The sequence below is a fragment of the Dasypus novemcinctus genome, chromosome 8, assembly GCF_030445035.2.
Source record: "Dasypus novemcinctus isolate mDasNov1 chromosome 8, mDasNov1.1.hap2, whole genome shotgun sequence".
Lineage (NCBI taxonomy): Eukaryota > Metazoa > Chordata > Mammalia > Cingulata > Dasypodidae > Dasypus > Dasypus novemcinctus.
Window position 1 is genome coordinate 115,258,682 of NC_080680.1, and position 12,564 is coordinate 115,271,245.

The 12,564-nt window shown below is 34.0% G+C and overlaps 1 protein-coding gene across 3 annotated transcripts in view; it reads right to left on the reverse strand.

Annotated features, from left to right (window-relative positions):
- FSD1L (fibronectin type III and SPRY domain containing 1 like) overlaps window positions 1–12,564 on the reverse strand; it is a 73,161-nt gene that overhangs the window by 43,053 nt on the left and 17,544 nt on the right. For all 3 annotated transcript variants that reach the window (XM_004462341.5, XM_004462340.5, XM_058302581.2), the window contains exons 3-4: window positions 12,109–12,240; window positions 6,913–7,014 (exon numbers count right to left, since the gene is read on the reverse strand). In XM_004462341.5, coding sequence (XP_004462398.1) covers window positions 6,913–7,014; window positions 12,109–12,240 — 234 coding nt within the window. The remainder of the gene's footprint in view (window positions 1–6,912; window positions 7,015–12,108; window positions 12,241–12,564) is intronic.

Below are 12,564 nucleotides of genomic sequence, written 5' to 3' on the forward strand. Positions count from 1 at the left end.
ACATGAAGAGAATGCAAGTGGACACAGAGAGCAGACAACGGGGGGGGGGGGGGGGAAGAGGGGAGAGGGAAGAGAAATAAATAAAATAAATCTTAAAAAAAAAAGAAGAGCATTTTTTTTAAACTGTCCATGAGTGTTCGATTTTGTGTCTAGTGTTGCCATTTTTACTTTGTGTGTGTGTGTGTGCATATGTGCACAAGCAATACTTACAGAGTATGACTTCGTGCACCAAGTCATTTGTGAAGAACCAGAATAGGAAGAGATGGAAAGCCACAGATTTAGGGAACACCAATGTCCCGTGTATTTAGACATAACATAATATATCCGACTGGTGAAACGAAAGACCCTGTACATCCTCTTTTGTTAAGTTCAAATTTTATCAAATGCCAAAGGAACTGAAGAATTTATTCTGTGCAATAATAAGAGGGTAGAGAGTCTTGAGTTCTGAAAATCTTATTTCTCTAAAAGGGACCAAATTCAAGAAAAGACTTAAAATGGAAAACATTACTTAATTTTTTTCTGGAATTTCTTCCACCAAAGCAGAAAGCTGTCCAAAAGATACACATTGCTATTTAGCTTAATTCCTTTTAAGTTTCAATTTCAGAGTGGTTCATTTTGCCAATTAAATATCTCTGTTTAAGAGGTACCAACTGATCCCCAGATTTAGTAGCCAACACAATTATTTTCATCTACATAACTCTGCTTATTGAGTTATGAAGAGCCCTCGGTGAATGATTAAATCTCTAACTTAGGTTATGGTACTGTATATCACTGGAAAGCCTCCGCTAAGCATTAGTCACATTACTTTGCTCACCATCACCATTTAGATCTTCTACTGAAATCCTGTTGGCCAACAATTTATTTCTCTCTACTCTATGAGAGAAGGCTCCTTTCTCCCTCATTTCCTTCCTCCATCTCTGTTATTTGTTTTTAAGATAAATCTTATAAGGCTGCTCCTTTATCTTACTCATCACAGGAATATGTCACCTGACACCAAACTTCCTTAAGTAGAAGTACAACAAGAATACAATGTAAGAACAACTACAAATGTGCCTCCATAATTACCAATTGGATATAATGAAGTTAATACCAGATCCTTTCCCAGTCTTTCCTTTTAGACCTGCAGTGAGTAGATATACAAACTTTTCTTCGGTGAATTTACCAAGCACTTTCAAGATTTTAAGCACCTTATTGTTTTCATATTTCTTTGAAATAGCCTCATCTTTCTGCTTTAAAAAAAAAGATATTAGAGGAAAAGTACTCAAAAATAATTACATTTATGACATAGCTAATCCAACAGTTTTTTCTCAACACATTTAAAATGGGAGTAATAATAAAATAAGGAAGCTTTAAATCTTGCTTACTGTACTCAATGAATTTACCTAAACAGAATAAAATTTGAGATTTTCACATTTCTTCCCCATCACTAAAAAATTTAAAACTTATGAGCAAAAATTAAGGAGCATGAAACCAATGTTTAAGGTCCCTTACCTTTGCAAGACTCTGCTACTCCATCTATTAATATAAAATGAGCCGTAGGAGATCCTGAAGCCCTAAACCCATCTTATTTGTAATAAGTAAGCCACCTTATCTGTAAATACTGAATTTTAAAATTATCTGTTGACTCTGAAATGTGAGGGAGATTATCTTAATTAACCGAATGTTTCAATAAATTAAAAATTTTAGCAATTTGAATTCTTTGCAATACAGGCTGAAGTGGAGGAACAAGCAGCAAAGCTACAGTTAGTTATAACTGGAGCACTCATGAACAGCAGCAAAAGAATAATTCTGTTCCTAAATGATCCTTACTAAGAAAGATCATTAGTCTTAGTACACTAAGACTGTTAAAATGATGACTATGGCAAAAGCCAGATGTTAGAAATGGCATTTATCTGGGAAAATTTATCTTTATTTTGATTTTCAGTAGAGCCTAACAGAATTTCCAGTTAAAAATTGAAAGATCACACAACATTAAGAAACTCTTCAAGTTTTGTCTACATTCATACTGTTTTAAACATCAGTTTTTTCCTATTAGATTTGGGACAGACAATTATGTCATGTCTCCTGAGATAATCTGAAATAATTAAGGGGCAAACACTTAATACTTGTAAATAATTTTTACAATACAGAGTTGAGACTTCTACCCTGATCCCTCCCCCAAAATAATATTAAGAAATGACTTGGAGAATGAAGGGAACTTAGAGAGAGGGAGAAAGGTATAGTCTTAAAATTGTATTTTCCTTTAGACTAGAACAACAGTCTTCAAAATAAAATTGCACACCAGGTGATCAGATATATTGGAAGTTTTATCTTTTCTATAGATATATTTATCTGTTTCTGAAAAGAACTATTCTTCCAAAAACCATTACCATTTAAAAGAATTTTTTTGCAAAACCATAGTAAATAACTCAAACTTTGAAATAGAGTACTGTGCTTTACAAGTAAGTACATTTTAACAGTAGAAGACTGCATTTTTCTAAGACAAACACCCACAAATGAAAGAAAGATGAAAGTTTTAGTTTGAGCCACACTTAATGAATATTTAGATTGGCTTTTAAATGGCCTTCATAACTGAAACATTCACTCTTTTGTTGAAGGGCTCCTTCTCTCCCAGCACTCCTGACTTTGACCCACACAAGGAGCTTCTACTGATACTTCTGCTCCCTTGAAAGTACTCAGGGAATTTCAAGCCCTCCACTGGTTCACCCCTCCAAGTGGTCAGAACTTGGCACTCACTGAACAATATTCCAATGGTGAGTAACTGTGGGTCAGAAGTGGGAAATACACCAAACCCACTTTTTCTTCATCTGTGATCAAATGCTTTTTATTCCTTTGTAGGCACTCTTGGGTAGGCAATCATGCCCTCCCTTTTAGTCTGGGAAGTAGGTGACTGCGATGAGGCTGGTTAGTTAAGATGACATGGAAACTGTTCAACAGACGCTCTTTTCGTAGGAAGAACTCAAGGTCTAAATTCAGAGTGGGAGTAGAAATATTAACTTCGGCAAAGAGTCCAAGCAATGTTCTACAGGCCAGCTTTTGATGGGGAGGGGTTCGGGTGCTTGTCTTTAATAAAAGTTTATGATCTGGACCCCATTACTAGTGATCTTTCTGCATATATTTACTATTTATTAATCAAACTTATAATATTTTTTTTAACTGTATGTTCTAAAATCAAAATGGGTTTGAAAAGAAAAAAACAAACTGTATGTTCTAAAAGCCTTTCCATTTGTGGTATTTTCACTTATTTACTCCAAATAATTTAAGGCTGGTAAATGGTACAACATCACATTCAATTCTCATCCTGAAGTACTGTAACAATATAATGTAAATATCAGTACTTCAAACACTCTTTTGGAAGATAGTGAAGACTGAAAAGGTTCACAGCCTGGATTTTAGCCTGTTAAATTTTTTGTCCCCATAAGCTACTCATATTAATCTGATTTAAGCACTTTAATATGGGATATTCACCAACAGTAATCCTTAAAAGGATTTCTTTTTTTTTTTTTTCAGGTATCTAACAATATTCTGCTAGTATAATAATAACCTTCAGGGATGCGGACTTGGCCCAGTGGTTAGGGCGTCCACCTACCACATGGGAGGTCCACCGTTCAAACCCCAGGTCTCCCTGACCCATGTGGAGCTGGCCCACACGCAGCGCTGATGCACACAAGGAGTGCCCTGACACGGAGGGGTGTCCCCGCATAGGGGAGATCCACGTGGAAGTAGCGCGCCCCGTAAGGAGAGCCGCCCAGCGCGAAAGAAAGTGCAGCCTGTCCAGGAATGGCACCACATACATGGAGAGCTGACACACAAGATGATGCAACAAAAAGATTCCCGTGCCGCTGACAACAGAAGTAGACAAAGAACATGCAGCAAATAGACACAGAGAACAGACAAAACTGGGAGGGGAGAAGGGGAAAGAAAAAAATTTTTAAAAAGATCAACAAAGTTTAAAAAATAATAATAATAATTAACCTTCAAAGTCATCTCTCCCTATTTTGCCAGCAAGCCTGTGGTTAAGCAGCTGGCTAGAAAGTGAACTTAGTTTTTGACTTGGAATCAAACGATTATCTGGACTCTATTTTGATATATTAAGAAAATAACTACAAGCAGCTCAGTTAAGCATTTTTCTTGAAGATTCCTGGCTCAGAATTAATTAATTTCATGTCATCTCCAGATGATTTAAGCTACAAGGCATAACTGTAAGGTGCCAAAAGGCTAGAACAAAACAGGATGGAAGAAGCAGAGTGGCACATTAAGAAAAGCTATTTAAACCAAAATGTGATTTATTAAACTATTCCAATTTACAATCAGCTGGGAAAAAGTTTTGACAGAAAAAAGTAGAAAGAACAAAGAGGAGAAAAAGACAGCATTTAAGAGAAAGGGGGGAAAAGGGTTCTGAAAATGTTAACACAAAGAGAAACTTGGGAGAAATTAGCTTTTACCACAGTTTTTTCTAGCATCAGCTCCCATTAAAATGCAACCAGATTCAAGTCATTTTTGAGTACTTATGTCTACATTTTATAATTTCCCTATCTTCTTCTTTACTCTCAGGCTGTTAGCTGTTAATTTTTGCAACTATGTTTATGCCTGCCATTAACAGTTGCCCTACTCATTCCACTAGCAGGGCAATCTGTTGACAACTAGGGAACACAAAAATTTAGTAGTACCATGTACAAATTAACAATCAACAGATCCTAAATATGGCATATACATACAATGGAATATTATGCTGCTATAAGAAGAAATGGAATTGGGGTACATATGATAACATGGACGAACCTTAAAGACAATAAATATGCTAAGTGAAACAAGCCAGACACAAAAGGATAAATATTGCATGGTCTCACTAATATGAACTAAGTACAAAGAATAAATGCATGGAATTAAAACCTACAATATAGGTTATTAGGAGATAAAAGAAGGGCTGAGAAGGGGTAATGATGCTTAATGTATGTAGAAGTTTTAATTAACATGACTGTTAAAGTTTAGAAATGGACAGAGTTGATGGTAACACATAGTGAGTAGAACTAACACAGCTAGTTTATAAATGGGATTGTAGTTGAAAAGTAGTCTAGGGATGTAAATGTCTATTGAAAGAAAGCTATAGAATAATCTAGGGACTGAATAACATAGTGATCCCAGAGGTGAATGAGAATTGTGGTTAACAGTACAAAGACAAAAATGTCCTTCTATGAACTAGAACAAATGTACACTATTGCAGGGTGGTAAGAATGTGGAGAAGCATGAGAAAAACACAATGTAACCTATGGACTATAATCAACAGCAATACTGTAATATTCTTGCATCAATGCCAAAGATGTACTGTGTAAATAATAGGGGGTTATGGAAAAATATGCCAAATGTACACTATTGACTATAGTTAGTGGTAAGTCTGATAGTATCTCATAATTTATAACAAATGTTCCACAACAATGTAGTGTGGTGGTGGAGGAATTTCACCCATGGGCATGATTGTTTTGTAAATTCACAACTTTTCTAATAAAAATGTATTAAAAAAAAAAAAAAGAAGAAACACGTGGAAAAATTAGGATTCATATAAAAGAATCAATAGATCCTGTGAAACTGTTATGAATAAAGGATATTAACTCCTGCTTTACACTGACTTTGACAACTGTGGCACCTTTTGTTTTCTGCATGTTTCTTGGCTGGGTCCCACATATGTGAAGTATCACATAAATGACCTCTGGATAAAAGGCATATCATACTCAGAAAGTATTTTTTAAAGTATGATACAGTTCTCTCATAATTCCTTTATATAATAAATTCAACAAAGTTAATGGTAAACTTCTTACAATCCACTTGCAAATTTAGAAACTGGTTAGTTCAATGGCCTATACCAAGGGAATTTTTATATTTATTCATTTTATTAAAAGAGGGAATAAATTTTTAAAGTTTAATTTCAAAATGTAAATGATGTACATTACATTTTGTTCACTACATCTTACTAATACGTAAGCTAGCAAACATATTCTCATGGAAGTTTTTTCTATCTTCAAGTTCAAAAAAAAATCATCAAATGAAAAAATTAGGTAGACACAGTGGATTATAAAGACACCTTTCTAAAATGAATACAGTTCACTACATAGTGCACAAAGATGGGATGTCTATTAAGACAATTACACTGCTAATTGTATAGCTTTGTTTTCTACTCTTTTCACATCATTTTTTTAATATTCTACACTCTCTGAATTTGAATGGATAAGCTGGTCATCATTTAAATACAATCTTATTTAAAGTAAATTTGAATCTAGAATCCAGAATCTCTTAAACAACAGGGTCAAATTAAAAATTAGTAGGGTTCTTGCTGAACTCTTCACATTTTTAAACCAAAAACACCTATTAAACAAGAATCTAGATTTTTATCTTTTAATAAATAATCCAAATAATTACATCAGCTAAGTGGTGTGGCATTTGTCTCTAATAACAACTTTCAGTTAAAATGCTCATATGCATCAAGTGATATATTTTTCCAATTAGTTCATAGAAAGGAATAAAAATCTAGATTTTTAAGTATGTAAATAGCAATATCAACCTTCTTTCCTTAGTCACAAACTGTTTATCATATAATAAATATATCATTTGGCTTCAGTACACAAGAACCTTAAATTACCAATAGGGCAGTAACCGAAAAGGAAAACAGTTTAACTCATCTGAATTAGTAGTATTAAAGCAAAACTAAACTGAATTAATTTGTTCATGATCCCAAAGATATATAATTCTAAGAGTATGCCTTGGAATAAACAAATAGCTAGCATTTTACTTAATAAGAAACCTCAAGCCTTTTTTTAGTACTAGAAATGACTGAATAAATCCAGAATTAAAGAAGAAAACACCATTTTTTAAAAAAACAATACTTTCCTTTTAAAGTAAAAAGGTTTTTTTTTGTACCTTTGAAAATTCTTCAGGTTCCTTTACATCTAGTGATCGTGTTGCAAATTCTAACAGTTCTTCTGAGTTCTCTAGGGCATTATTACACTGACTAAGCTGATTCTAGAAAAAAAATATTAAAATATTAAAATAAAGTTTTATAAAACTATCAGAATCTTAAAAATGTATAATAATGAACTTATAATCAATTAACAGCAATAACTGAACTAAAAATATTTAGAGAGCTACAAAGGTAAACATCACCAGTCATATGCATAACAAATTTTAATTATCTTGCTACTTTGTTCATAACATCTTTCCATAATTTGTCCAAAATTGCTTAACTGCACACAGATAAAGATATACTCATTATTTAAAACAAAAGAAAATAAAGCAATTATGAAAAGCTGGGAATAAATTTACTTAAAGACTCTTCTCAATCAGGGTAGTCAGAAAACCATCTACAATTTAAATTAAAATATGAAAATAATCAATCTGCAGACAACATCCTCTATAAAGAAGACTAAATTTCAAGTTGATATTTAACTATTTCAGTTGAAGCTTGTGGATCCAAGTACAGGTCCATTCAGTTGAACCCAATTGTAGTACTCCATTAATCACATTACTCAAGCACTGTTACTACTATAAACGCTATTTTAGAGTGTCCAAGACTTGATACCACAGGATTCACAAATATATGTACCTGGATTTCAAAAGGAATAAAGATGAGCAAAAGATGGCAACTGTTACAGCGAGGTACTCTGTCTTCACTGTTCACATATTAACTTCAGCTAACCCTATCTTTATTATTCAGTTCGCTCATTCTGTATTAACTGCAGTTCTAAAACCACACCCAGTCACCTGAAAAGACTGTTAGTGATATACATTTAAACAAAGAAAGAGACCCACTACTAAGCTCTTAAATGCATCTAAACTTCTTCTTCAGAATATTTAATATCTATTTATTCCATATTCAAATGTACTTGTTCCCTTGAAGAGCAGCATGAAAGATAAACCACAGCTCCATTTTATTGGTTTCATTGTGTTCTATTATTTTATTTTGGAAAGTAGACTAGCCAGGCCATTTTTTGAGTTAAAACAGGTTTACATGTATTATTCGAAGAACCTAAACACAATTTCATAAAAATAATGCTCCTCCTACAAGTATGCCTATTTGAGTTACAAATAAGAATTACAAACCACCATTTGAAATATACCATTTATAGATGAGTTTTATGGAAAGTTTAAGAAAAATTATTAAAAACAAAATGGCAAGAATGGTCTACATATAGGGCCAATGAAGCAAACAAAGTCAATGTAGTACTAAAGACAAAAATACCAAGAAAAATAAAGAATACATTCCAAAGAACTACTAATAGTAAAGGAGTTCAATAAATCTCACTTTAGGAAAATGCTATGATGTTCTTTGAAGTCAAAGGGGGAAAAGTAAGACAGGGAGGAACACAATTTAAAGAGCATTAATATGCCAATTCTTCAGAGGAATTATTAAAATATAAGATCAAAACCAAGCTATCAAATTTGTAAGCCCAAAGGAAGAGAGGTGCTCTACTACCTTGAACCAAAGGAGGAAATGCCATCAGTGGCCCAAGGTGTGATGCTTTTCTATATCTGCCTTTTAAACTATTCCAGGAAAGCTTTAATGGTTTGAGTTTCCATTCAGCTTTAACACTGCTGCTTTTTCTTTGAATCACAGCACAAGAAAGAAGACCCTCAAGAATGAACACTGAGTTCACTAAGCTTATGTTTCAATGACTCAACAGTCTTATTTTACAAATCCTCTATTTTTCCCTCAATTTCTCTTGATCTTAGCTGAATCATTGTTCCTATAAAAAAGATTGTCAAAATTTTTGTGATATTAAGGAAGGGAAGAAAAATATTAAGAATTACACATGATTACTTTTAGAACGTAAGATAAAGGAGGAAAACCAACCAAGGAAATCACTAGAAAAAATTAGGCGCCAAAGTAAGGTCCTTGCCATCATCACTTCCTAACAGTATTTAGAACTCAGTTTCTTCCATTTTCTCAATATTTTGAATTGTCCATTGATTTTAATTAACTAATGTTGAATCATTTGGTCAAAAAAATCAGAGTAAAGTCATTCCATTTAAAAAGAGCCCAAATACAGTTTTAATGGAAGACTTCTATGAATCAGATCGGTGGGGGAAAAAAGAATCATGATTTCCTTTATCATTGTAATTGAGATTCACAAAGTCCAAGGAGGAAAGAGTTTACCTGACTCCAATCAAGACAAAAAGAGTTTAAATAAGTTTATATGAGCTGATTATGTATTACTGAGAACTTAATCAACAAATATGGATCTAAATTCAATTGTCTATATGGCCAATGAAAATGCAGCCTGTGGTAAGAGGAGGGAGTTCTGTAGGACTGACATGTCTCTCCATGAGGCTGTCAGAAAATAAGTTCTGATATAAAAAGAATATCACACTTCTTTTAGAAGTCTAAAGACATATTTTAAACAAAAATCCACAATGGGTAAAGAATACCTAATTCTGAAAATCTCAGCCATCTTGAGTTAAGGACATCTTGATCCTAAAGATCAAGACTCAATGTCTTGATATGAATTATATTATAGCTCTCTTCCAGTTTAGCACTGGCTTTACTTCAAGAAGATTATTAGACTCTCATGGAGTTTGATCTTTGATTATTTTAACAAATGAATTGTCTCTTACCTGTAATACCCTCTGTACTCTTTATCAAGTAAGCTTTTCCTTGCATAGAACTCTTCAAACCACCTTCAAACGAACTGTTTCCTACCTCAATTCACCTATGTATTATGTACAGCCGGTACAGTGCTTATATTAACTTTATTCTTAAATCAGTTACATATTTTATTAATATATATTTTGCTTATCCTGCCTTTCCCTTATAAGTCTAATTTTTGGTAAAAGGATATCATTTTCTCCTTTCGCATTTCTTCCAAATTACTCTCTGTTAAAATGTGAAATCCATGAGAGCAGGAGTTGGTTTGTTCACTACTATATATCCAAAATCTAGCACAGTATAGTCACTCAAATTTTACTGAATGAATGCATGAAAACTGGCAATCAAATATTACTGCAGATTTAGCCCATACAATGCACTAATAAGAAACATTTAAACTAGGTTCTCAAACATGAATTTTGAACATTAAGGTGTAGAACATTTTTCAGGACTTTTCAAATGCCCTTACAACTCTATCTTTAGGGAAAGCATAACTAGAAATGATGATGATGGTAAGATAATTTCTAAAAAGTCAATTTAGTAGGATAATTTTGAGTACAACTGCTATTAACAATGTTTTTCAAAAGTCATTTATTTTAAGAGCTCTATTTTCCAACATACCTGACCTCTGAGGAGAGGAAGAGGGCAGAGAGGAGAGAAAAGGACCTAAGGGGAGCTAGTTAGTTAATTGCATTAACTAAACGCTAGGGTAATATAATAGGACACTTGAATATACAATAACTAGAAATAATTTTTCTGAACCTAAATAGCTAAATTCCTGCTCTCACGACACTGACAATTTAAATTTACCAGGCAATTACAAGTTTTTAAAAAGTCTCCTTCTAGTTCCCCTACTAACAATGCTAGAAAAACATACTGTAAGTATATATCTAAGCAGAAAAAAGGTCCCAACACTTTTCATCCAAATGACTTTGTCCCAATAACAAGATGATACCAGAAATAAAACAACAGGCACCAGCCAGGTATTCAGAGTTCAGAGATTAAGAGAAGAGGAAAATATTTATCAGCAACAATAGCAGTAGCATTCTAACATTCCCCATACCAGGATGTTAAGTTAAAGGTGGCTGATAAATAATGATAATGAGATAAGTCAATGTACATTCAATTTGCAAGAAATTTTTTGTCACTTGATGGGAAGAAAAGACATGACTCATGGCTACTTTGGTGGCAGATTTGAGGTATGTGGTGTGGGCTAGAGTGACAGAAATGTTGATTGGTGGTAGATGAAGACAATTAGAGTTGCTCTGACAGAGAAAAAGTAGAGGGAGGGAGAAGGAGAGGTTGGGATTAAGCAAATGGAAGCTTAAAGGGCGTTCCAAACTGGTGTTGCAAAGGAGGACTTGAGGCTAAGACAAAGGAACAAAAATCTGCTCAGGTTGGGGTCTGTGGGTTAGGTTTTCAGAGGATGCAGAGTTTTCCTTCCCTCTCCAACTTACCTGTTTTTTAAATGAATGAATTTCTTATTTATTGTAAACACTGAAATTTGTAGATACTTTATAATTAAACTAATTATCTTTGGATGACTTAAGTAATACAGATCTTCTCTCCCCTTTGTATATATATGTTCATAGAAACTACAAACCTACTTCAGCTCCTACACTTTGATTTATTGGACTTACTCCACTCAGCTAACATGGAGTTGAAGAAGGTCAACCACCACAACATGGAGCCTAGAGTGTCTACAACTGGAAGCGGGAGGAGTGCATCCAGTACCCATATGGAATCTAAGCCCTCACTTGACATAGATGTGCAATGGACACAACCAATCCAATGTCCACAGAGAAAATGTGGAATGGGTGTGGGAACGGTAGCCATGGTGGCTGCTGGGTGTGGGGAACGGGAGGAAGAGATGAGATGTGGAGGCATTTTCGGGACGTGGAGTTGTCCTGGATAGTGCTTCACGGACAATTACGGGACATTATAGATCCCCCCAGGGCCCACTGGATGGAACGTGAGAGAGTCTGGGCTATGATGTGGACCATTGACTATGGGGTGCAGTGATGCTCAGAGATGAACTTATCAGGTGCAATGGATGTGTCATGATGATGGGAGAGAGTGTTGCTGTGGGGGGAGTGGGGGGCGGGGGCGGTGGGGTTGAATGGGACCTCATATTTTTCATAATGTAATTTAAAAAAATAAATAAATAAATAATTAAAAAAAAAAAAAAAAGAAACTACAAACCTTAACCTGGGAAGCATGGACTTGAAAGGGTACTCGATGATTAGGAATTTTTTGTGTGGGGGAGAGAAAGAGAACACTTGTATTCTTCCACAGCTAATTCTCAAAGATACCTATGATCAGCACAAAGAACCACTCCTCGACAAGATTTAAGAACCACTCCTTTCCAAGGTAAAGGTACAGTTATACACAGAAATTCACTAATTTTTGCTTTCAATTAAATCAAACAGTTAATGTATTATAATTATTCATATTTAACAGTTGTATGATCTCACCTGTAACTCTTGTGATTTACGTGCTTGTTCCTGCTTGATACTGTGAATCATGCTTTCTTTCACCTCATCCAATATAGAGTACAAACTATCAAATTCCTCATCTAACTCTGAAAGAATGTTAGAAGAATTTTCCTATTTAAAAAACAAAAAAATAATGATTTTACTGAAGTGCTATCAAACATAAAAAACTGTAAGGTATAGTTATTAAAGGAGAGAACAGATTCATGTTATATGTATTTATATTATATACTTCTTAGCCTAATATCATAAAAATAACAATATTGATCTAAAGCCTTAAAAACACGAAAGTGCAGAGCTGGCTGCTAATGCTGATAGTACTGTTTCATCTATTCCTTAAGTTAAGCAACCTTTTATGGACTTCCCATACTCTTTACCTTTCAAAACGTTGTTTATACAGGACAATGTAACATGGTGGTTTTAAGGCTATAATCTCAC